This window comes from Megalobrama amblycephala, linkage group LG7, assembly GCF_018812025.1.
Source record: "Megalobrama amblycephala isolate DHTTF-2021 linkage group LG7, ASM1881202v1, whole genome shotgun sequence".
In the NCBI taxonomy this organism is placed as follows: domain Eukaryota; kingdom Metazoa; phylum Chordata; class Actinopteri; order Cypriniformes; family Xenocyprididae; genus Megalobrama; species Megalobrama amblycephala.
Window position 1 is genome coordinate 51054307 of NC_063050.1, and position 24311 is coordinate 51078617.

General features: G+C 36.1%; 1 protein-coding gene across 4 annotated transcripts in view; it reads left to right on the plus strand.

Moving 5' to 3' along the window:
• The window catches only part of nrp2a (neuropilin 2a), a 90668-nt gene that overhangs the window by 25925 nt on the left and 40432 nt on the right, over positions 1 to 24311 (plus strand). For 3 of the 4 annotated variants that reach the window (XM_048198010.1, XM_048198011.1, XM_048198009.1), the window contains exons 4-7: positions 11614 to 11844; positions 12848 to 13003; positions 13802 to 13971; positions 16634 to 16789. In XM_048198010.1, coding sequence (XP_048053967.1) covers positions 11614 to 11844; positions 12848 to 13003; positions 13802 to 13971; positions 16634 to 16789 — 713 coding nt within the window. Of the gene's footprint in view, positions 1 to 10736; positions 11185 to 11613; positions 11845 to 12847; positions 13004 to 13801; positions 13972 to 16633; positions 16790 to 24311 lie in introns of those variants that run through there. The other variant, XM_048198012.1, reaches the window with a different exon arrangement.

The following is a 24311-nucleotide window of genomic DNA, read 5'->3' on the forward strand; positions in this document are numbered from 1 at the left end:
ATATTACTGTATAGCAAGTCAAAAGTACCCTACCCATACTTAAATTGGCAAGTCAATACAAAAACTTTATAAATGATATAATGATACCAATCTTTCTGCAGAACAGTTTAAATCGGGACACATTTAGGCTACAAAAAATTGTCATCATATCATGATTATTAACAAGCATACAGAGTTATATATATACAGTTATTTAGTTAAGCGCAGTGAGTGATTCTTTTTCTTTTGATGTTTGATTAATATTATTAGCATAGGAATCAGAAAGTATATGAGGCCACTTTCACTTTAAGACCTAATGCATGGATCCATTATACTGACACACATCCGATATGTTCTTAACTGTTTTCTTTCACTTAAGACATAGCTGGCTGTGTTTACGTGGATACTCATCAAGACAGGCATTTTTGACAATTTTGTGTGTATTCACATGCTGTCTGAGAGGTGGCTTTTTGTGTGCACACAAATGATCTATCACAGCGTGCGAGTACCGAATTAAGTTATTTTCATGGCATCTTGCGCTTGAATGGCTCAAAATAACTTGAATGTTTAAGGCTAGACACTACTGGCAAAAACACTTTTTTCATGCATCTGTCAATTTTGAGATTTTGGGCTTTTGGGCTTTTTGGCTTTTCATAAAGTGTTTTTTTTTTTCAGATGAGTGGAAAGAAAACATCCAGAATACACTTTAAAGTGTATCTTTTATAGCACTTTATCTATTTGTGTCTGTAGATTTCAATTACAGTACGTATCTTGAATGGCTGTTTTCGCAAATAGAGTTTTTTCTCCAGCCAGCCAGAAATCTCCACTTCAGTAGCACTAACATACACAAACTTTATGTATTTTTTCCTATCTATATTCTATATTCTGTAGGGGTTTGTTCATGTATAATTTGCCTGATTTTATACATTTTATTCCTAAGAAAAATTGTGAAAAATTATTATTTTTTTTTTTTTCTGGCTGTTGACAGTACAGTGATAATCCAAAATCCCATCTGTAAAACATTTGACTCTAATTTGTCAAAATAGGAGAGAAAAGAAGCAAAAATTTAACTTGACTTCATCTAATGTTCAGATCTTTGTTCTAGAAATGTATGCAAATTAGTGCATATTTAATTAGATAACCCCTCATTTGCATATTTAAACATAACATTTCAGAAAGCTTTTTTTGCTTTTCTTAATGTGATCATTCAACTGGGGAAGTATGGTGATATCTATTAGTTCATTTTTTTGTACCCTATTCACCTGGGTGTCTTGCCTTAAAAAGATAAGACTTAAAAACACGTGAAAATTATAACTTTAAGCAATATTGGCCCGATCTTTAAGATAGGTGATTTTAGGGGGGCTGAGACGACAGACAATAAAGTTCATTTGCAGCTCATTTGAGAACATTCTGCGGTGACACACAGCTTTCACACTTTCAGTGTCAGTTGATTCTGCTGTAGATGTGTTGTGAGGGTCCTCCTAAAAAGAATGTTTGGATTCTGCATTTCGGGAAAAATAAATGAATCCAGTTATCTTTTCAGTGATGCAATATTTCTTAAGAAACGTCTGGCACACTTCACACAAGCCATTATCTTTTGGTCACTGTCTCTCCAGATGTGAAGACAAGCGACACATTTCCTTTAGCTGTTTGATTTCGTCACTCAGTGGTCTCTGCGTTTATATGTGAAGTCTCACTCCATCATGCCCCTTGATTGATGGTTGATTGGAGCAAGCTGGTTTTTCAGGGTCACGAGTGGCTCAGGTTGATTTTGGCGGTGCTCTTGTTACGCTGTAAATCTCGTTAGCAGAATGACCTCCTGCAACCTTTAACTTGCGGTTCCAGAAGGTCGCGGCTCCTCCGTCCTGCTGCAAGGCTGTCAGACACGCTGATTCCTAAATGTTCCCTCAAAGTTTCCGAAACGCTCCCAGACCAATTAAACATCAAGGGAGAGAAGAAAAGAAAATAAACTGAGTTTAGAGGAAAGGCGGGGAGGGGCGACACTTAACTCTTTTCATCCCTCCACGAGCATGCCAGGAATGCCCTCTTAATTGGACTCTGATCTGTCGTCCTTGGGGAATCAGAGTTTGGAGTGCACTGGCAAATTGTGTGTGGAGCCATTTGAAGCCATCTGTAGGGATTGTACTGTACAAGCTTGAAGTATATACTTACAAAAAACTATATTTTTATATGTTTTGATGAAAATGTGAGGGCGTTTGTGTATGCAAAGGTCGCCGCATTGGTTCTAGGTGTTCTGGGTGTGTTTTTTTTTTCTTTTTTCAAAGGACCATATTGTGGACTGTAGATATGGCTCAGTCAATGGGATTAGACTTAGCTAAGTATAAGCAAAAGTAATAGTCATATTTGTCTTGGAAGACACCATTAAATAGCACTACAGTGTTCCTTCAAGAATATTGCTCTAGCCGTACACTCATGGGACCGCAGCGATTGATGTTGTTTTGCAACAGCGATGATTAGCCTGGTAACTTAAGCACCGTGGCTTCATCGAGGCTGATGGGAAAAACAGCAGAGTTATTCTATCTCTAAGCCTTCACCTCACCTCAGTAATTGCTGAAATCATCACCATTGCCCTCAGGTACTGTTACCACAGATACAGTTGCTAACTCTAGTAGTATGACTCACGTGATAAGCTCACAATCTCATTTTACACTAACCAGAGACAGCCCAAGAACATCTTTTAATAAAGGCATGATCTGCTTTTTCTCTTTTGGGATGCTAATATAGCCATATGTGGGTGTAGCAGTGATGGAGTGAAGACGATAGATTTATGACTTGTAAATGCTTTTTTGATCGCAAGCCATTTTTGTGTTATGCTGACTTCAAGTCATGTCAGAATAATCAATATATTTATATAAATGTAATTATATATATATATAGACAATTTAAAGTCATTATTGTGTTAACTGAGAAAAACATCAAATATACCTTACAAAAAGTTTTCATTGAACTATACCTTTTAACTTTTTTTATTATTAATATGGAATATGAAATGTATAATGTTTTTAATGAAATAATAATCTAAATAAGAAACTAAAACTGCCAGTAGGTGGCGGTAAATGAGTAAGTCATTCATTTAGTTGATTCGTTCAAAAGGCTGATTCATTCAAGAATGAATTAAATGGCTCTTTTTATGAATGAGTCATTGAATCATTGGTTCACCTGATTCGTTCAAAACGCGAATTCATTCAGAAACGAAACACCGCTGTGTTGCTCGGAGATGTACAATCGTTCAGCTGTGGCTTTATAGAAACAGACAATATTGTGTCTAAATTCTAACACAATATTAACTTCTTATTTATTGAACTGTTGTATAAAATCAGTATCTCATTTGCACTCGTGCTATTCGGATCAGAAACAGCCCTCGTGTGAAATTGCACTCGTTGCTCATGTGATATTGCATAATTATATGATATAAATGTGAGACAAAAACTCACAGGTGCCAATTTTTGCCCTAATATCTTGAATTTTAGGGGCATTTAAAGGCTATATCACGCAGTGAGTTGTTGCCCTGCTTCATGTTCGTCACCATCAACTGTATGAAATGTGAGATGACCTTGGTCTGGGGTGGGGCAGGTATGCGTTAATAGATTTATTTTTTTAATTAAACTAACACGTTAAATCGACAGCCCTAATTATTACATATAAATGGTCTTATATTAAATATCAGCCTGGTTATAATTTTTATACTCATTAGGAATATCCTAGGCGGAGGACATGAAGGCAGCATTAGTCTTTGTGTGTTAGATCTTCATGTTTGTTTCTTTGATGCTAAAGGCAAATGATTGCCTGTTCCCTTTTCCTGCACGCCACAGAATAATGGTTGTTTATCTGTTAAAATCCAGGTTTTGAGGCAGAGTAGTTCAGAAAATCCGATTTTACAGGTTTTAAAAGATAAAGACTGCCAGAAATGAAGAAAAAACACCAACCCTCATCTTTGATGGACCTGTTGTATATACAAACTGCTCCGATCACTGGAGTTGTGGGAAAGTGTTAGCGTGGGTGAGTCTCAGCATTTATGTCTGTTTATATGGAGAGGCGTCGCAGAGATAATAATCTCTGGTGAACACTTTCCTCCAATGCATGTTCTCTTATCCAGCACTGGGAGCAAGAACATCAAACCCTCGTTCACGTTCATGCAGAAATCCCACACTGGTCTCCGGCAGACCCTCGGGTAACACGCAGTCACACTATTATGTAGACGATCTCTTCGGGCCATTACGGCTGACTAATGCTCCTTGATTTTGTTTTTTTGGCCTTTTGCTGCTTGTTTGGCTTAGAGCAACAACATGTTTGAAACCTCTAAAGTTAAACAGTGCTGACAAGACACCTTAAATAAGTTTACAACATAGTGGATTAGCTCATGCTTTGCTTGGTCACGGACAGAATCTCCACAGATAACTGCACAATCTCAACACCTGTCATTCATAAAATTTAGTGCACATTGTATGCTCATTCATTATATATTTTGGCTAATTAATGTTTTAAATATCATTGTCATTCTCTCAACTCAATTGCATTTTGCAGTTACACTCTTTGAAGAAGGATTTTTTGAAGGTGTGGAAAGAGCGGGTGGGAATATAAACGGACTGGGAATTAAAGGGGTTGTTCACCCAAAAATAAAAATTCAAAGCTCATGTGTACACTGCAGGTTTGAATCTGACCCCTGACCCTTAATCTCCCATGGTCATGTATTCCTCAATCCTGGTCCCCTTTGCTGCCCCATTTATTTGCCCCAGTTTAGTCAGGCCAGATTGTTACCCCCAGTGGCATGTGCAGCACAACAACCCCTCCTGCCCCAGTCACATGACTCTGACGCTGTTGCTACGGTTACAGCGGAAGACTTCCCGCTGAGCAGCCTTCGGGCCCACCGTCACTGCCGTCTTCTGAGTGAACACTCAAAAGAAAGCATAAGATAGAGGAAGCGATCAGGGCCATAGGTCTCTGTCTCTCTGGGTAACGTCAGTGCCGCCCCCCACCTATGCTGAAGAAGTGGTCTGGAGGCTATCCTGGTCACCCAGAGGAATTTACTGCCACTTTAATACTTTGAATCAGGTGCCGTCTGTCTTGCTTCCTCTTCTCCTATAAAACGCCACATTTAAAGCCTTCAGCTCTAACTACCTCTTTGGCCAAACCCAGCTTTCTCCTAGATAGCATTGGCATGAAATAGAGAGCAAATGGATGGCTGTCTTCTTAGATTTTTCTCTTAAGCAAAAGCCGCCAGTCAGAAGAGATGCAACACATTTACTCGTATATCAGCCCTGAAGAAAACAAACTAGATAACTTAGAAGACTTTATATGCTCTAATTCTGACTTTTTATCCAATTATGACTTAGCATGCCACAATTTCAACTTTTATCTCATAATTATGGCTTAGTATCTCATATTTTTAACTTTTTATCTACAAACCCGATTCCAAAAAAGTTGGGACACTGTACAAATTGTGAATAAAAAAGGAATGCAATAATTTACAAATCTCATAAACTTATATTTTATTCACAATAGAATATAGATAACATATCAAATGTTGAAAGTGAGACATTTTGAAATATCATGCCAAATATTGGATCATTTTGGATTTCATGAGAGCTACACATTCCAAAAAAGTTGGGACAGGTAGCAATAAGAGGCCAGAAAAGTTAAATGTACATATAAGGAACAGCTGGAGGACCAATTTGCAACTTATTAGGTCAATTGGCAACATGATTGGGTATAAAAAGAGCCTCTCAGAGTGGCAGTGTCTCTCAGAAGTCAAGATGGGCAGAGGATCACCAATTCCCCCAATGGTGTGGCGAAAAATAGTGGAGCAATATCAGAAAGGAGTTTCTCTGAGAAAAATCTACAGTGCATAATATCTTCTAAAGATTCAGAGAATCTGGAACAATCTCTGTGTGTAAGGGTCAAGGCCGGAAAACCATACTGGATGCCCGTGATCTTCAGGCCCTTAGACGGCACTGCATCACATACAGGAATGCTACTGTAATGGAAATAACAACATGGGCTCAGGAATACTTCCAGAAAACACTGTCGGTGAACACAATCCACCATGCCATTCGCCGTTGTCGGCTAAAACTCTATAGGTCAAAAAAGAAGCCATATCTAAACATGATCCAGAAGCGCAGGCGTTTTCTCTGGGCCAAGGCTCATTTAAAATGGACTGTGGCAAAGTGGAAAACTGTTCTGTGGTCAGACGAATCAAAATTTGAAAAGTTCTTTTTGGAAAACTGGGACGCCATGTCATCCGGACTAAAGAGGACAAGGACAACCCAAGCTGTTTTCAGCGCTCAGTTCAGAAGCCTGCATCTCTGATGGTATGGGGTTGCTCAACATATGCTCCCATCCAGACGTCGTCTCTTTCAGGGAAGACCTTGCAATTTCCAACATGACAATGCCAGACCACATACTGCATCAATTACAACATCATGGCTGCGTAGAAGAAGGATCCGGGTACTGAAATGGCCAGCCTGCAGTCCAGATCTTTCACCCATAGAAAACATTTGGCGCATCATAAAGAGGAAGATGCGACAAAGAAGACCTAAGACAGTTGAGCAACTGGAAGCCTGTATTAGACAAGAATGTGACAACATTCCTATTCCTAAACTTGAGCAACTTGTCTCCTCAGTCCCCAGACGTTTGCAGACTGTTATAAAAAGAAGAGGGGATGCCACACAGTGGTAAACATGGCCTTGTCCCAACTTTTTTGAGATGTGTTGATGCCATGAAATTTAAAATCAACTTATTTTTTCCCTTACAATGATACATTTTCTCAGTTTAAACATTTGATATGTCATCTATGTTGTATTCTGAATAAAATATTGAAATTTGAAACTTCCACATCAATGCATTCTGTTTTTTATTCATAATTTGTACAGCGTCCCAACTTTTTTGGAATCTAATTACGACTTAGTGTGTCACAATTTTAACTGTTTATCTCATAATTATATATATAAACTTTCTATACATCAAAGAATCATGATTATGAATCATGATTCTTTGTTTGATAATGATCAGAAATGTTTCTTATGCAGCAAATCAGCATATTAGAATGATTTCCGAAGGATCATGTGACTGAAGACTGGAGTAATGATGCTGAAAATTCAGCTTTGATCACAGGAATAAATTCATTTTACTATATATTCACATAGAAAACAGCTATTGTAAATAATATATCACAATTTTTACAGTATTTTTGATCAAATTAATGTTTCAAAAGCATTTAAAAACCCAACCCTTTGAAAAGTAGTGTATTATAATCAATCTACATTGTATGTCATGTGTCAGATGCCTATGCTAAACTGGTGGCAGCTGTAGAACATCAAGTTCATCTATGTTTGACATGTTCTCCACTGACTCAAGTGCTGTTCTCCATTCTTCTTCCTTCTCTAACGTAGATCCCAAAAGCAGATTTGAGACTTAAACTAGCTCAATAAGAGTCCCCGTGCAGCGCTTTTCAATTGTAAGCACAGATAATCTATTAATAAAACCGTTTAATCTTACAGAACTCTAAGGCAAACCATAATAAACCATAGCCAATCTACTGGGAAAATGTTCCATTTGTTATTTGTTAAAAATGTCACAGCAAACCTGCTGCTTGCTCAACATAGCAGAATGGTAATTTTCCATTTATTTGTTCAATTTAACGGATAGATGCATGTTATTTTTATTGTCACACATCCTAGAAGTCCTGGGATGGATGAAACACAGAGACGTCAGAGATTCACTGACATCAAGGTGATCTCGACCGACTGGTGAAAATGAGTGAATAATGCAGTGAGTGAACACAGACTTTGTCGTCCCACGAGAGGTCAGATAGAACGAGCGACAGACAGCAGAGGGGGGAAATCCCTCACACGTCTGAGCGTGAGCGCTCACGCCACCCGAGTTTCTGCCTGGCAACTAACCCTTTCATTGCCACGCCTCCACCATTACCGTACGGTCAACTGTAGTGACAGGCTGGCCGCAGACACTGTACCGCAGCAGGAGGCATGTCCCGAGGAGGAGGAAGAGACTGTTTTTGGTGTGTTCATAAGCATGAACTAATAAGCAGTAAGAGTGGGCGCTCATGCATGCATGCTCCCCGTGACTGTGTTTTACACACACACAATGCAGTCATGCAGTGGCGGTATGCATGGCAGGGTTTGAGTGAGTGGGGCAGACGGCCAAGTGGAGTAATAGAAGCGGACTTTGACGGGACGACCCACTGCTACTGCATCCAGACCCACTATGTGAAGGAACTTTATTTAGAACAAACACAGACACAAATGCTTACCAAAAGACATGGCGGAGTGGGTTGTGCATGTGCCTCACAGGGTTTAAACCTGGCCTGTACCCTGTGTCACATCCCAATTCACGTCCCACTTTCCTCAGTGGACATTCAAACTGATTTTTTTATAATGTATATAATATTATGGACATCAACCTGACAGCTATATCAGATGCATAATACACTTGTTTAGTCGATCTCTCTCTCAAAATACCATAATAATCTACTCTACATAATGCAATAAGCTTCAATGAATGTTTTAGAATTAGTAACGGAGGCTTGGGCTCAACTGTTAAACTGTCAACTTGAGATTTGAATCAATGGCGGAAGGAAATAGTTCTGCACAAAAGAGGGTTTTTAACGAAACTTTGTTGTTGTTTCTTATTTAACTGTTGTATAAATGCAGTGTCACACTCGTAGCCATGCAGTATATCAGCACGCATGCATCGTTTTTTTATTCACCTGGCATAGAGGACAAAACATGGCTCATCTTACCCCCATTCTCCACCATGCTTTTCTTTTCATCATTTGCACTCGGTTTGAAAGACTTTTCTGCGAATTATCCACATTTCTCTTGATATAGGTTCCTTTCTTTGTGTGATATGGAGGCATGGTGTTACCGTCCTCCACACAAGCTGCAGCAGTGATATTTCCATCACTGTGTGTGGGAGAGCGTCAGAGTGAAGGTAGCTTTGAAAAGCAGGAAGGCTTGTGTGCGTTTGTGTGTGTGTGTGTTACATTACATCTCATCTCGTTTTTGCTTTCTTTCCTTCTGCTTGTGTGGCTTCCCGGGGTTTTTGTCTGTGCTCAAGTGAGCATGTGCACCCAACACATACATTTACCGCGGTACCAGCCGTCATTCACGTGTGTTGAGTGTCACAAACATACTGGAACTTGCTGTTCATTTGGCCTGGAGTTGCACAGGTCCGCTGCTCCTCATTAGACACGTCGAGACACTGACCTCTTGACAGCCGCCACAAGTACCTATAAGACCTGTCTCTTCTTTTTTTATAGAATTCTGGGTAATTTGCTCCCCTCCACAGGCTGTTTACCACAAGGAACATTGCAGTTGAGGAAACGCGTTGGTTAGATGGTGTCACTGGTGCGAGAAACAAACAAGGGAGACCACGAGTAATTTGCACATGGTTTTACTGAGAAAAATGTGATTGTAGTGGCTGTGCTAGACGTAGGGAATCAAATTCAGAGCTCCTTAAAAGGACAGTTCACCAACAAATGACAATTCTGTCATCATTTACTCCAAAAATGATGTCATCCTCATGTAATTCCAAACCTGTAGGACTTTCTTTCTTCTGTACACCGTAAACAGACATGTTAGGCAGGAGAGTCATGCTGTTCTTTTGCGTATTAAAAAAAAATAAAAAAATTAAAAAATAAATATATATATAATTGTAATAATTTATAATGAATTTATATTTAGAATTTTAATTTAATATTTATATAATATATAACTTATTATATATATATATATATATATATATATATATATATATATATATACACATATATATATATATATATATATACACACACATATATATATATATATATATATATATATATATATATAAAATAACACAATATCAAAAAATAGTGACAACATAAATCTATACTTAAATTAATGCTTCAGGTACAATAAAAATATACAGTACTGGAACCCAGTACACATAATGCTGGTTTATAGCTTCTTTTTTTCTTTCTTGTAGTCGAGGGACATATCCAATACATTTCTCCTTCAGCTCAAACCACGTTTTAAAGAGGGGGGAAAAAGGGATTGTTTTATATATATATATATATTAATAATGTATTTTAATAATTTATCATTCATTTATATTTAGGAGTTATGATATTTACATTAATTTGTAAATGAATAGAAATATATGTAGAATTATAATTTAATATTTATATTAAATATTATATATAATTTATTGTAATTGTAATAATGTATCATTAATTTATATTTCCAATTATAATTTAATATTTGTATTATATAATTATAATTTATTATTTATATTATTTATAATATTAAATATTACAGTAATATATTTCATTTTTTAATTAATTTATAGTTATAAATTATGTATATTTAAATTGTGTAAATAAATAAATAAATAAATAATTATATATATATATATATATATATATATATATATATATATATATATATATATAATTGTCATATTTATATTAAATATTATATATATAATTTATTATTATTGTAATAATTTATCATTAATTTATAAATTACTTATAATTACAGTAATGTGTAATTAAATATAAATATTTATTTAATATATATATTATAATATATATTTAATTTTTTTTATTTTATTATTAATAAAGTAACATTTTAAATATCATATATATATATAACAGTTCCAGGAGGCAAATATTGCCCCTTAATAAAATATTTAATTTTGACACAGATCCTAACATCAGGGAACATCATAAGTGGCTATTTCTATGATATTGTCATCCTTAAATATGACTCTGGTCCATTCTCCAATGATCTTTGATCCCCTTATATAGGTTTGTCTGTACCACATTTGAGAGCAAGGCATGATGGGCCGCACATTTGTTCAAGGTGAGCACCGTGCATAATCTGTATACTTTACGAACTACGTCCATCTTCTGCCACCCACTTAGTCTTGTTTGTTTTGTGTAATCTCTCTTTGTCTCTCTCGCTCCCTCTGCCTCATATTTACTCTTGTTTTCGCCGCCTCACTTCCGCTCTGCATTCAGATGGCGTGCCAAACGCGGTGGCATCGCGAGCAGGGGAGTGGAGAGGTTGAACAGCAGTTTGAAATGTGAATTAGAGGGCGAGAGGGGCGTGCGAGAGCTCTCTGAGGCCAGGAATCAGTAACCACGCTTTCATTTTATGACATTCTCTCGCTCGAGTGTGTCTGGTAAACACATGCACAGAATACAGCACGATATCACACCGCTGAACAACAGAAGCACGTTCACCAGAATATCCAGAAAGGTTTACGAGTGGTTGAGCAACTGCTTACTTGGGGAAATGTGTCTCTTTGACAAAAACATATTGTTTTCATTTAGCAAACTGAATTTACAATGTAAAATTATTCATTGATTCTGAGCTGAAGATGAATGTTTACATATTGTACTAAGCTGATTAAATGAGGTGTAAAATATATATTATGAGTCATTTTAAGGCTTATAATGTAATTATTTTATGTACTTCTATATATATATATATATATATATATATATATATATATTATGATTATTATGATGATAAATTATGATGTGCTAATTAATTTCTGTCTGTCAGAGTTATCTGAATCCACATTTCTCTTTTGTGCTGTCTGTTGCAGGAGCCGAGCACTGTTTCCGTAATTTCAGTGCTCCGACTGGAGTGATTGAGTCTCCCGGTTTCCCTGACAAGTACCCTCATAATTTGGAGTGCTCCTTCATCATCATCGCTCCTCCTCAGACGGAGGTCACACTCACCTTCCAGACCTTTGACCTGGAAAACGACCCTTTGCTGATGGGGGAAGGAGAATGCAAGTACGACTGGCTGGACGTTTGGGACGGTCTACCACAAGGTTAGTGTCTTCTTTCTTTCTTTCTTTCTTTCTTTCTTTCTTTCTTTCTTTCTTTCTTTCTTTCTTTCTTTCTTTCTTTCTTTCTTTCTTTCCATCATCCCACCATCCATCCATCCATCCATAATCCCACCAACCAACCCATCCATCCATCCATCCATCCATCCATCCATCCATCCATCCATCCATAATCCCACCAACCAACCAACCCCATCCATCCATCCATCCATCCATCCATCCATCCATCCATCCATCCATCCATCCATCCATCCATAATTCCATCCATCCATAATTCCATCCATCCATCCATCCATCCATCCATCCATCCATCCATCCATAATCCCATCCATCCATCCATCCATCCATCCATCCATCCATCCATAATCCCACCAAAACAACTCTATCCATTCATCCATCCATCCCTCCAAAATATGAAGCTGTACAACTGTTTTCAACATTGATAACAGGAAAAAATTACATTTTAAAATATATTCAAATAGAAAATGGTATAAATCATAATAATAATTCACAATGTTTAACAGTGTAATTCACTGTTTTTACTGTATTATTAATTCAGTCTTGGTGAGCATAAGAGACATTCAAAGACATCTTACCAACTCCAAACTCCAAACTTTTTCCCTCATATTTTTTGTTTTTATCAAGCCCCACAAATAGAGTTCATGCTATTATGAACATCTCAACTACCAGCACAGTAACCCAAATTTATTCACTTCCCATCTCACACGCTATCAGTCTGGGATCAAACTCAGCTCTTGTTGTGCTGACATCTAGGGATCATAGGAGCAAGGGAGAGGGACAGTAAATCAGGGATAAGAAGGGGAAAAATCAGAGAAAACTGTGAGGAAAGCTCATAATCCTTGGATCTGGGGGAATTTGAGGCACGCGATGCCTCAGCAGATCCTCTTCACACAAGAAACGCTTCTAGCCTCTCTAACTGATCTGGGATCAGCTCATTTTCCCCTTTCCTACATGTTCTTGTGTTCAGTGGGACCCCTGATCGGACGATACTGTGGGACGAAGATCCCTCCAGAGATCCAGTCTTCCACAGGACTTCTGTCGCTTTCCTTCCATACTGACATGGCTGTGGCCAAAGATGGTTTCTCTGCCCGCTATAACATGACTCACAAGGAAGTTAGTGACAGTAAGTATAATTTGTGTTTTGTTTTTTAAAGGTAAAGTGTATCACTTTCTGATCATGTAAACACAACGCAATAATAAATTAAAAAAGCAGCAACTTTATTTCACATTTCTGACTTTTCCCCTTGCAATTGCAAGTTTGTATCTCACAATTCTGCCTTTTTCCTCAGAATTGAGTTTATATCTATTTGGACTTTATCACTCTCAATTATAAGTTTATATCTCGCATTTCTGACTTTATTCCCGAGTTTATTTCTCACAAGTTTATAACTAACTAAAAAAAGTCAGAATTACAAGTTTATATCTCAGTATATAACTCTCAGTTCTGACTTTTGTTTCTCAGAATTGTGATATAAACCCAGATACGAGTTATAAAGTCAGAACTGTGAGAAATAAACACGCAATTGCGAGAATAAGTTCAATTGCATGTTTATATCTCACAATTCCAGTTTTATAACTTGAAATTCTGACTTTTTTCTTGTGAGATAAACTCACAATTACGAGTTTTAATGTCTGAATTGTGAGATATAAACACAATTCTCAGGGAAAAAAAAGTCGGTATTGTGAGATAAAAAGTCGACAGTTGGCGAAAGCAAGCTTCTATAGAAATGTCATGAAATGGCATTCACAGCACATTTAAAATCCCATTATGTGACATTTCTGAGTGTCATAAAAAGGGTCATTTATTTAATAAAGTGAATATGTTCTATTGTGACTTCAAGTTATCTTTCAATATTTAAAATAAAGTAAAAAAAGTAAATGTTTTAGTTTGTTTTAATATCTCTCTTTCTCTCTCATTCAGCATTTCACTGCAGCAATGCATTTGGAATGGAGTCTGGTAAGATCTCTGATGATCAGATCTCGGCCTCCACCTCGTTTTATGATGGTCGCTGGCAGCCCCGTCAGGCCCGTCTGAACAACGAGGACAACGCCTGGACGCCTGGTGAGGACAGTAACAAGGAATACATACAGGTGAGCCAATCGCACATTAGAGATTATTGGTGCATTTGACATTTTACCTACAACATTTCATTTTTATTAGATGATCTATTTCGTTCGAAAAGCATTGCAGTGATGGAAGTACAATTTGTTCAGTTGGTCATTCATGAAATAGTGGCAGCAAAAAAAAAAAAAAAAAATGTCAGAATAATTGTTCAGAAAACGTTTTTAAATAAAAATGCTCACTAAACTGAATGGTGGTTTTACAAATGATTTACTGCAGATAGACCTGGTGTCATTTGACTGATACTCTATTAAAATATGTCAAAAGATAGACATGATGTAGAACCTTAAAATTAACATGAACTCAAAATCAGCCAGCTTTATTACATATTCCTGTTTTATGTGCAGGAAAAAACAAAATGTTTTTTTTTTACGTTTTTTTCAAGAAGTATATATATATATATATATATATATATATATATATATATATATATATATATACATATTGTCAATCACATCCAAAATAAGTTTGTTTACATAAAATGTGTGTGCACTGTGTATATTTATTATGTATATATAAATACATACACATGCATGTATATTTAACAAAATATATTTATATATATAAAATGTTTATATTTATTTGCAGTATAATATAAATTATATATATATATATAAATATAAATATATGTGTACATGTATACATGTAAATATTTCTTAAATATGTATACATGTATGTGTGTATATTTATATAAACAATAATTATACACAGTACACACATTATGTAAACTAATTTATTTTGGATGCAATTAATCACGATTAATCATTTGACAACACTAATATATATATATATATATATATATATATATATATATATATATATATATATATATATATATATAAGCTATTGTGATGGCAAAGTATTTTCTGCAGACATTACTCTTTGATGAATATAATTATTTGATGAATTTATTTGAAATATAAATTATTTGTAACAATATAAATGTCATTACTATCATTTTTTTTTTTATAAATTTAATGCATCTTTGCTGAATAGAAGTGTTGATTTCTTTAAAAAAAAAAAAAAGAAAGCATAGCATATATAACATAGAAATATGTTATATTATGAATGAAAAATGGATAGCAAACGTGTTTTGTGTTGACTTGGTCACACTTTAGGTTAGGGTCCAATTCTCACTATTAACTATGACTTTTGCCCCAATAAACTCCTAATTACTGCTTATTAATAGTTAGTAAGGTAAGTTGTTAAGTTTAGGTACTGGGTAGGGTTAAGGGATGTAGAATAAAGCATTAATATGTGCTTTATAAGTACTAATAAACAGCCAATATCCTAGTAATATGCATGATAATAAGAAACTAGTTAATACTTCGAATAGGACCCTAAACTAAAGTGTTACTGTTGACTTTATGATATTAACACATAATAAACGATTCTGTCCGTCACAACTTCATTTTCATTTGCATCACATTAAATATGCTATTTACTCCGTCCTTGCTTTCGTTCCCTTTAATCCACTGGGATTCTCAATCTCTCTCTCTCTCTCTCACACACACACACACACACACACACACACGTGGTAAATTCTTACACACCACTACATTTCCAGACCCTTCTACACCCTGTATAGAGCACTCCATCTTGCCCGTCAGCATACGCCCCTTAGCTTGAGCGCTGCGTTTGTTGTGTTGGTGCAGACCGATAATGCATGGAAGGTTGCTGTGATGCTAACTGCTCGATGATGGATGAGGACAGTCTAGAGAAATCCGTAGTTAGCAACCTTCTCCAGTGCTATTGATTTCAGAGTTCGTCCCCACACCCTCACCTGCATCCAGGATCCTGATAGCATGAGGGTCTGGGCGCCTTTCCTTCTTACATTTGACAGATGAGCAAAGACGGCACTGCCGGTATGTGCAGAGGTCAGGGAGTTTTAATTAGACAGTGATGCATCATTATGTTGAATTCCACTATAATTGCAAATTGTTTATAAAATATGATATGATATATACAGATGAATCAAGAATTATATCACGTATGCAATGTATGATATATGCAATTAGCATTAAAATGTAATTAAAGCAGCATTAAAATACAGCTAGGCTAACAAACTAAATGTCACATTTAAAAAACAAATTGTTTATATTTGATTATTCTTTTTTGCATAAATAAATCTAAAATATAGCAATTATAGTTTATCATTGTTTATTTGCATAAATAAATGTTTTTTTTTTTTTTTTTTTTAAATTTGCAGTTGTCACCGTTTAAAAAAAAACAACACATTTTTTTATATTGCCATGTAAAAGTCACTTCCATGATTCTAGGGTGTTGTTGTTAAGTTGATTATCCTGTTTACTGTGTCTGTAGATGGTTTTCATGCTGAATTGTAAAGGTTTACCGTGGTAAAATCGCCGTTGAGGAGCTTATTCTTTAAAATAGTGCCCTTGTTTTTTTTTCCAGTCACAGATATGGCGTCACTAGGAAGAATTAACTTGTTCTCCACATCCTCTCAATACATGTTCAAGATTTTATTTATAAACTGCAAAGGAACTGTTCATTACTCACATCAGAAATCCTCATTGATCGGCTGTCAAAAGAAACTAAATTTGGTCCGATCAGTCGGGCATTGTTATCGCTCCCTATTTCCCACTTTCATCAATCACCTTCCTTTCCCAGGTGGATCTTCAGTTCCTCAAGGTTCTGACCGGGATCGCTACCCAAGGAGCCATCTCCAAGGAGACCCTTAAGTCCTACTATGTCACCACCTTCAAACTGGAAGTCAGCACTAATGGAGAGGACTGGATGATGTATCGGCATGGCAAAAACCATAAGGCAAGGATCATATGATACGTTTGTGTTCTCTATGTGTTTACAAGTGGCAAAATACCCAGTGAACACGGGCTGGATTCAAGAAAATCTGTAAAGAAACTGTACGAAACATTTTTTCGTATTCAAAATATATTTTACAAAATTATTTGGACTCTAAAATTGTTAGATAATCAATATTGTCTTACTAAATTGTGTTCCAATTTTGGAAGTTTGGAAGTTAATTAAAAAAAAAAATCTTTAAAAAGCATGCAAAGTGTACCAGTTAGCAGATTATAATTTAGGGTAACACTTTAGTTTAGAGTCCAATTCTCACTATTAACTAGTTGCTTATTAGCATGCATATTACTAGGATATTGGCTGTTTATTAGTACTTATAAAGCTCATATTAATGCCTTTTTCTGCATGATCATATTCTACATCCCTTAATCCTACTCAATACCTAAACTTAACAACTACCTTAACTATTAATAAGCAGTGATTAGGGGTTTATTAAGGCAAAAGTCATAGATAATAGTTAGTTAATAGTGAGAATTGGACCAAGTGTGACCAAATTTAGAAACTTAATACAGTTTTGTGAATCCAGCGTGGTCACATAAACATGAACCCAACAATCCACAAGGAAGAACTGTGATTTTGTGGACCAAGATGTTTAACTATATATTACACTAAAAGATTTTAACCACCATCCCTTCCCAAATCTACCATTAGACCTTTGTTTTCATATATATATATATATATATATATATATATATATATATATATATATATATATATATATATATTGTTCTAATGGAAACAGTGGTTAAATATTCTGTTTTAGCTCAAATCTATTGAAATGAACTGCTGTAGGAGGCAGTTGAGCATCTGCAGAAAGAAGTAACTCTAGTTCCAGGTGAACTTTGTTGGTCTGAACAGAGAAAGTGACATGGGAATAAGTTGAGAGATGGTTATCTGTTGTTTGGGAACAATGCGGCCCTTTATGCGCCCTTATCTCTCTGGCCGTTCCTAATGCCTGTGAGCTACCTGCCGTAAACACACCTGCGTGACCGGTCACACCTGGACCTGCGTGGGATATGCTGATACGTGTTCATACGTTGTCGGAATTCAGGGCTTGGTTTTGTGACTTTGACCCATTTGAAGACCAGAAAAGACTGTGTTTCAAATCATTTTTCCTTTCTAGACTGATCCTATTAAGACTGCAGGAATTTGAAGAAGGCAGGAATTTCCCAAATTCAATCACGGAGCTTTGGACAACCCTCAGTAACTCCATCAAAAAATATATTTAAGACGGATATAGAGCATTTGGGTTGTGAAGATTATTGCGGCAAAGTCAAATTATGATGAGGACACAACTGAGCAAACCCGACAGAAATGCTTTTGTTTGGCTAGCGTTAGCGCAGCTAGTAATTAAAGCATCAATCAACCGCCGTTGCTTCATTTACCCCGCCTGCCCAATGACATCCTAATCTCTGTTTGTTTTGATGCTGTCCACCACTTGAAAGTTCGTCTTTCTCATTTCGTGACAACTAATCCCACTGTAACCGCATTGGCCACAGTTTAATCAGAGCCTCGGAAAGATGCTTATGCATTTTAACTGTACGTTACGCCGAGGGGCGCCGTGTAATAAAAGTGCTAGGATTAACCTTTTGGTCATCTTTTTAGTGGATCTGCTTTTGATTAAAAGATTAGTCTCCTGTTTGGGAATGAGTCGCACGTGAAAGTAGTATTGACCTGCAGACATGTCTGGGTTAGAGCTCCGAACTTAATCCTGGTCCCAAACCACTTTTATGATAGGCGTGGGATGTAAATAGTTAAAATGGTTTGTTTGTATACTGGTAACTGAATTGTTCATCATTATTTTTCATTCTGAACATGAAGATCAATTTATGATCAATGTATTTTCATCAAAATTGGTTCAGATCATCTTCAGACCATTCTGGCAAAAAGTTATCAAAAGCTTTTTGATAAACCCAACTGTTCTCAAATAACAATTTAAAATGAATTAGTGATGCAAAAACTCCCCCAGCCCTACTAGATGCTAAATTGGAAATCTAATAGTGCTGGGCAATGTAACACAAATTTATACATAAATAAATTCATATAAATATACTGTATATTCATGATGTTACCTATTATTTAATATAGCAATATTATACATTCCAAAATCATTGTGGAAGTATTCAATATTGAGCTATATATTTCTAATACTTTTCTAATTATTTGTATTTATCAAATGTACTTGAGCCATGTAGACTCATAAGTGTACACTAGGGCTGGAGATTAAAAAAAATAACAGTAATATACAGTCCCCTCCAAAAGTATTGGAACAGTGAGGACTATTCCTTTATTTTTTCTGTAGACTGAAAACATTTGGGTTTGACATCAAACAATTTATATGAGACAAAAGATCAACATTTCAGCTTTTATTTCCAGGTATTTACATCTGGATCTGATACACAACTTAGAAGATATAACCTTTTGTTTGAACCCACCCATTTCTCATGTGACCAAAAGTATTGGAACATGTGACTGACAGGTGTGTTTTGTTGCCCTGGTGTGTCCTATTACATTGATTATTCAAACAATAAATAGCACTAAATGTCTGCACTCAGTTTCAGATTTGGGTTTTGCCTGTGCAGACTGCATTTATAGTTAGACGTGTAACCAACATGAAAACCAGAGAGCTGTCTATGGGTGAAAAACAAGCAATTGTGAAGCTGAGAGAAGATGGAAAATCAATCAGAGCCATTGCACAAACATTGACCATAGCAAGTACAACCATTTGGAATGTCCTGAAGAAGAAAGAAACCACTGGTGTACTAAGTAACAGACCTCGAATGGGTAGACCAAGAAAAACATCAGCTGTTGACGACAGAAACATTGTGAGAGCTGTAAAGAAAGACCCTAAAACAACTGTTAGTGACATCAGCAACAACCTCAAGAGGGCAGGAGTGAAGGTATCACAGTCTACTGTCCGCAGAAGACTTCATGAACAAAAGTACAGAGGCTACACCAGAAGATGCAAACCTCTCATTAGCAAGAAGAATAAGAAGGCCAGGCTGGAATTTGCCAAAAACTACAGAGACAAGCCTCAAACATTCTGGGGCAAAGTTTTATGGACTGATGAGACAAAGATTAACCTCTACCAAAGTGATGGAAAGGCTAAAGTTTGGAGAAAAAAAGGATCTGCTCATGACCCCAAACATACAAGCTCATCTGTGAAACACGGTGGAGGTAATGTCATGGCTTGGGCTTGCATGGCTTCTTCTGGGACGGGCTCATTGATCTTCATTGATGATGTAACACATGATGGCAGCAGCAAAATGAACTCTGAAGTGTACAGAAACATTTTGTCTGCCAATTTACAGAAAAATGCAACCAAACTGATTGGGAGATCCTTCATCATGCAGCAAGATAATGACCCAAAACACAGTGCCAAAGCAACAAAGGAGTTCATCAGAGGCAAAAAGTGGAAGGTTTTAGACTGGCCAAGTCAATCTCCAGACTTAAACCCTATAGAGCATGCATTTTACCTGCTAAAAAAGAGACTGAAGGGAGTAACCCCCCAAAACAAACAACAACTGAAAGAGGCTGCAGTGGAAGCCTGGAAAAGCATTACAAAAGAAGAATGCAAAAGTTTGGTGATGTCAATGGGTCATAGGCTTGATGCAGTTATTGCAAGCAAAGGATTTTCAACTAAATATTAAGTCTTATTCACTTTAATCTATTTTAAGTTAATCTGTTCCAATACTTTTGGTCACATGAGAAATGGGTGGGTTCAAACAAAAGGTTATATCTTCTAAGTTGTGTATCAGATCCAGATGTAAATACCTGGAAATAAAAGCTGAAATGTTGATCTTTTGTCTCATATAAATTGTTTGATGTCAAACCCAAATGTTTTCAGTCTACAGAAAAAATAAAGGAATAGTCCTCACTGTTCCAATACTTTTGGAGGGGACTGTATATATATTGATATTTTCCACCCTTCTCATGATATTCCATGCATATTTAAAAAAAAAAATCAATAAGAGAAATCATCATTTTAGCTTGTAAGATCTAAGATTTAATGTAAGATCTAACGGAATTTTGAATTGATTCACTTAGACAGTTTGAACTGATTCACTGATTCATTTTTGCTACTGACGTTTAAATCAAAGATGCTTCTAAAACATCTGTTTTAGTATTCTTGTACTTGTTCTTGTACCTTATTCTGAGAATAAAAGCGCCTTAAAATATCACATTATTCCCCTTTTTGCTTAATTTGATTTATAACAACACATCTTTCATGAATATTCAATAAACTGTACCACCCAGTATTTTTGCACAGATGCGTCAATAAATGGCAAAAAGGTTCCTCAAGCATGAAAAATTGCAACGTATACTGTTTATTATTGAAATTCCTATAAATCCCTCGTGGACAGCAAGTAATAAATCTGTCACATGCTCACTTGATACATGATGAATATAGCATATAAAGCCATTTAGCCTCTGCATTCACTGCTTGTGACAGAGAAGTGACGACTGGGAGAGTTGAAAAGGATGGAAGGAGAGACACAAAGATGAAGGAAGATGGGAAATGAAAAGATGAGAAGAAATTGGGTTTAAGGGGGGAGTCTTGTCATTTCTTTCCCCCATTGAGAGAAAGCTCAGTGGAGGGGGAGCAGGTATTGTTCAGTAGTGAGAGCATTTCATTCTCTCTCTCTCTCTCCCTCTCTCACACACACTGTCTGTTTTCCTGCTCTTCAAGACGATGCTTTAGGCTGGTGAGCCGCCAACCGGAACCAGCTTCTACTGTCAACATCTTCATCTAGAGGAGAGTGAGAGAAAACAGGTGGATAAAGAAAGGAAAGATAGATTTGATTTGACGAAAGCCTGCTGAAAAGACTCACCTTAGCAGAAATGTCCATTTTAGTGGTTTAGCTGGTTAGTGCTGGTGTGGTGCTGGTTTAGCTGGTTGTCCAACGTATTATTTCTGGTGTAGCTGGTTAATCAAGTTAAGACTTTTTTATTTTTATTTTTTTTTTCATTTTGGCTGTTTGTTTATTTGTTTGTTTGTTTAGACAACTTTTTTAGACTATTTTATTTGCAATTTATTATTATAATTTATTATAATTATTATTTATTATTTATTTGACATTAAATATATCATTATTTATATTTATTGAAAACTAAATATTTTTATTTAGATTTATTCAATCTGTTTTGGACTATTGCGATTAATTTTATTGCATTTATTTGACATTAAATATATTAAATATATTTTTAATTATTTTTACTGAGAGGAAGACATTTCATTTTTTTTTTAGTTTTTTTATTGGTTAAAGGTGCCCTAGAATCAGAATTTGAATTTACCTCGGCATAGTTGAATAACAAGAGTTCAGTACATGGAAAAGACATACATTGAGTTTCAAACCCCATTGTTTCCTCCTTCTTATGTAAATCTCATTTGTTTAAAAGACTTCCGGAAAACACTCGGATCTCAACATAACACCGACTGTTACGTAACAGTCGGGATCATTAATATGTATGACCCCAATATTTGCATAATGCCAGCCCATTCGACGCATTAGACAAGGAAAGGCAGTATTAACGTCTGGATCTGTGCACAGCAGAATCATCAGACTAGGTAAGCAAGCAAGAACAACAGCGAAAAATGGCAGATGGAGCAATAATAACTGACATGATCCATGATAACATGATATTTTTAGTGATATTTGTAAATTGTCTTTCTAAATGTTTCATTAGCATGTTGCTAATGTACTGTTAAATGTGGTTAAAGTTACCATCGTTTCTTACTGTATTCACGGAGACGAGAGTCGTTGATATTTTCATTTTTAAACACTTGCTGTCTGTATAATTCATAAACACAACTTCATTCTTTATAAATCTCTCCAACAGTGTGTAATGTTAACTTTACCCACAGAGCATAGCCTCAAACTCACACAGAATCAAACGTAACCATCTAAATAAATACTTTACTCACATAATTCGAAGCATGCATACAGCATGCATGACGAACATCTTGTAAAGATCCATTTGAGGGTTATATTAGCTGTGTGAACTTTGATTATGCGATGTATATATAGTCGAGAGCTCGTGGGGCAGATGGAGCGCATCTCTTAAAGGGGCGGCGCGCTGAAAAAATCAGTGCATAGTTAATGATGCCCCAAAATAGGCAGTTAAAAAAATTAATAAAAAAAAAATCTATGGGGTATTTTGAGACACATTCAGGGGACACCTAGGACTTATATTACATCTTGTAAAAAAACAATCTAGGGCACCTTTAAAAAAATTATTTGCATCTTCGGGTACTCTAAGTAAATAATTTAGGTCAAAGGCATTCAACAAAAAGGGGAAACAATTAATTAATAGGAGTATTATTAATAAACAATATTGACGTTATTCGTTTATTAGTTTTCATTTTTTATGTCATACGAATTCTAATGTAAATGATAAAATCTGAGAATTACTCTGAAAAGGTTTGGCACCAGACATCAGAAGTTGGGTATTTTATAGCAAAACACACATTACCTCCTGTCTTCGGCCAGACGTGCTCTTTCACGACTTTCATCAATACTTAAACACCTCGAGACCTTTTGTCCCCTAGCAGTCTGCATAGGATGTCTGTTCTGACTGGCCCAGGGGTGGAGACGGACTCACGCAGGGTTTCACCTCCTAGCACTGGAGGGACAGCGGAAAAAGTCTTTATAATTTCATGATCTATCACTCGTAGACCCACAACATGGCAGGTTTAATTATTTAGTTACCCTAGCTAGTGTTCTACTTTAACTTGATGGGTGGAACCATCCCTCCGTGGGCCGCCCCGCCACCAACTCTCTTGTTGTCAGGCAGATTTTGGTCTTGTTTACCAACTTGAATGGCTCAAAGCTTAAACGGCTTATAGCTCTATAGGTTATTTGCAATTTGCTTATGCAGTGTCATTTCAATTTGCAACACGTCTTCATGGTTTTTCAGTAATTGTTTACTGGTTATTTGTGTGTTGTATTAAATTGCGCAACCTATTCTTAGCAAACACTCAAGCCATCCATCTGCTTGTTATTCTAAAGGCCAGTCCTATAGGAAAGATCTCCCATTATCAACAAAGAGAAATGGTCTTCGATTGATTCGTACAGGAAACAGTCATTATTCAAGCTGACTTGGTCAGACATCACGTGTTGCTCAGACCTCTTTATGATCTTAATTAACCTTTGAACTGTGTAACTAGGCTTATTGACAGGGGTCAAAGATCGCCGCTGAACCACTGATGGAATCTTTGATCTTAGCAGGTGAAGAAAACCTGAATGCATTAACCATAAGCAATTCGACCTCTTGACTGCTCTTAAACTGTACCATATTTATTTTCCTTATGTCTTGTGTTTGATCTACATATTTGGTATTTTCTTGTGTCTAATATATCTTAGTAGATGACATTTGATGAACAAAACAGCAAGACTGGTGGAAAAAGGAATTACGATTCTTTCATGTTGGACTATCTTGAGGTTATGTGGTTATGTTTAATTTTCAC